At 47.5% G+C, this 2,261-nt stretch overlaps 1 protein-coding gene across 1 annotated transcript in view; it reads right to left on the minus strand.

The window, feature by feature from the left end:
- Positions 1-1,659: 1,659 nt before the first annotated feature.
- The window catches only part of LOC101851972 (T-box transcription factor TBX2), a 43,313-nt gene continuing 42,711 nt past the window's right edge, over positions 1,660-2,261 (minus strand). The window contains exons 5-6 of the mRNA XM_005104214.2: positions 1,954-2,125; positions 1,660-1,680 (exon numbers count right to left, since the gene is read on the minus strand). Coding sequence (XP_005104271.1) covers positions 1,660-1,680; positions 1,954-2,125 — 193 coding nt within the window. The remainder of the gene's footprint in view (positions 1,681-1,953; positions 2,126-2,261) is intronic.

Here is a 2,261-nt window from a genome sequence, read left to right on the forward strand (position 1 = left end):
CTCTCTCTCTCTCTCTCTCTCTGAAATGTTGGTGATTTTTAGACCCTCCTCGACACAATTTAGATCCCCCATAAATTCTCATTTCTAAGGAACAAATTTTAATACATATATTGGAGAAAAAAAACTTCTACTTGTCAGTACTGGTGCATAAATCCAAGCCTTCCTCCCTCCCCCTCCCTCCCTCCAACCCCAACCTCCAAATGTGAGGCATTGTGGTGAAATTAGGCCCTCCTCAATGTAATGAAATTGGAAAAATCGGTATTTTTCTACCCGTTTGACAATTCTTATAGATGTTTTTTTTTCCTCAATTTTTTGGGGGGGTTGTTGTTGCCATTGAAAAACGCATTAATACCTGAATTTTACCGAGAAACGTTCAATAAAGGCACACAAAAAATGTACATTTGCAGTTTCCAAAGACTCTTTAGCTTTGGAAATCACCAAACTTTGGTGGCCAGTTTCTCTCTAATTTTACCTCTGAAAAACAAGCGACACCCTTCCCATTCAATCGCAAATATTTCGACTTCTATTCAAAATAAATGGGTATTTTTCACTGAAAGGAAGACAAATGAACAAGCCTAAGATAATACCAATACCCCCCACATTCCCAAAAACTGACGAGCGCCTGATTCCACCGCGTCGTGACACAAATATCTAGTACTTTCGGCCCAGAAATGTTTGGTCCGCGTTGGCGCTTATCCGTCCATCACCGGCCGAGTGCTTGGTCATGGCGTAAAGGGGGAGCACTCTAGTTCTAACACCTCCGGAATGTGGCCGTCCATTGGCCGCCTGTGATCACGTGACACCGCAGGACACATCAAACAGACGGCAAGAGTGACTTTTGGCGCCGTGCACTTTCCCCCCCCCCCTTCCCCCACAGTTCTCGGCGTCGTTTCCTAGTTCTTGTTGCTTGATTGCTTAGGAACTTATTACGGTGAGAGGTGGTGGGTGAGGTGGACGTGTTGGTTGGAGGAGATGATGGGGGAAGAGATGAAGAAGAGTTCGAAGGAAGAAGGGAGGGAGGGGATGTAGAGAAAGATTGGAGAATAAATGAAGAGGGGTGGCGGAGGGAGGAAAAAATGTGTGAGTAGAGATGGGAAGAGATGAAAGGAGGGGGGAAAGGGTGGTTGGAGGAAAAGAAGTGGTGAGGTAAGAGGGTGGATGGGAGAGAAGAGGGGGGGGGGCTGAAGGGCTGAAGGAACTTATGATGAGAGGCAAAAGGGAGGAGAGGAGGAGAAGAAGGGGTAGAGAGATGAAAGGGGGGAGGGGTGACATGAGCGGGGAGAGGGTTGACTGGTTAACGAGGACGGAGAGGGTTGGAGGAGAAGATGGGAAGGAAAGATGAAGAGTGAGTGAGGCCGTGGAAGACATTGAGATGGAGGAGAAAATGAGGGAATAAGTGACAACGAGTTACAAGGAAGAGAGGGGTTGAAAGGAAAAATGGAGGAAGAGATGAACTGGTACATATAGACAAACTAACACAGCCAATATATCAGTAATGTACCTGAAATTCCTTATGTCAATGCAGAACAAACATATTTTTAAAAAGTTAGGGTGGGGGTTTTTTATCAGGGGTTTTTAACGCCTCCTTCGCTGCAATTTAGATCACTTCGGAATCGAACTTCGGCCCTGCCAGTCAGTACTGGCAAAAATCAGGACCGGTCACTTCTCTGGGCTGCGGGCCTACAAACATAGAGTTGACAACACATTGGACCCAATCTGTCCATTGTGCAGCGAGAAGCCCCAAGGTTTGCCCCGCTACGGAAGTCCGGCGGTGGCATCTCTTTGAGGAGGATTCAGGGAGGTTGGACTGTCTCACCCGCTACCCAAGAGAGGCGGTGTTGCTCTTCGGAGCACTAAACAATTATGAATGATAGGCTACCACACACACAACAATAACAACAACAACAACAACAACAACAACAACAACAAACAAACAAAACAGCCAGTACTCACATAGGCGTTTTTATCAGCGATGTTGTTGGTGAGCTTGAGCTTCTGGAAGCTGATGGCCTTCTGCATCCACTGGTCCCCGGTACAGGGTGAGTCCGGGTGGATGTACATGCGGCGCGGCATCTCGGGGTCAGCCTTGCCCGCAATTGACCACTTGCCGTTGTGGAACTTGTACCTGGGACGGGATGAAGGGGAGAAGAATGATTGATTGGTGGGCTGGCTGGTTGGTGGGTTGCATTATTGGTTGGTTGGTTGGTTGGTTGGTTGGTTGGTTAGTTGGTTGGTTGGTTGGTTGGTTGGTTGGTTGGTTG

This window comes from Aplysia californica, unplaced genomic scaffold (assembly GCF_000002075.1).
Source record: "Aplysia californica isolate F4 #8 unplaced genomic scaffold, AplCal3.0 scaffold00409, whole genome shotgun sequence".
NCBI classification, from domain to species: domain Eukaryota; kingdom Metazoa; phylum Mollusca; class Gastropoda; order Aplysiida; family Aplysiidae; genus Aplysia; species Aplysia californica.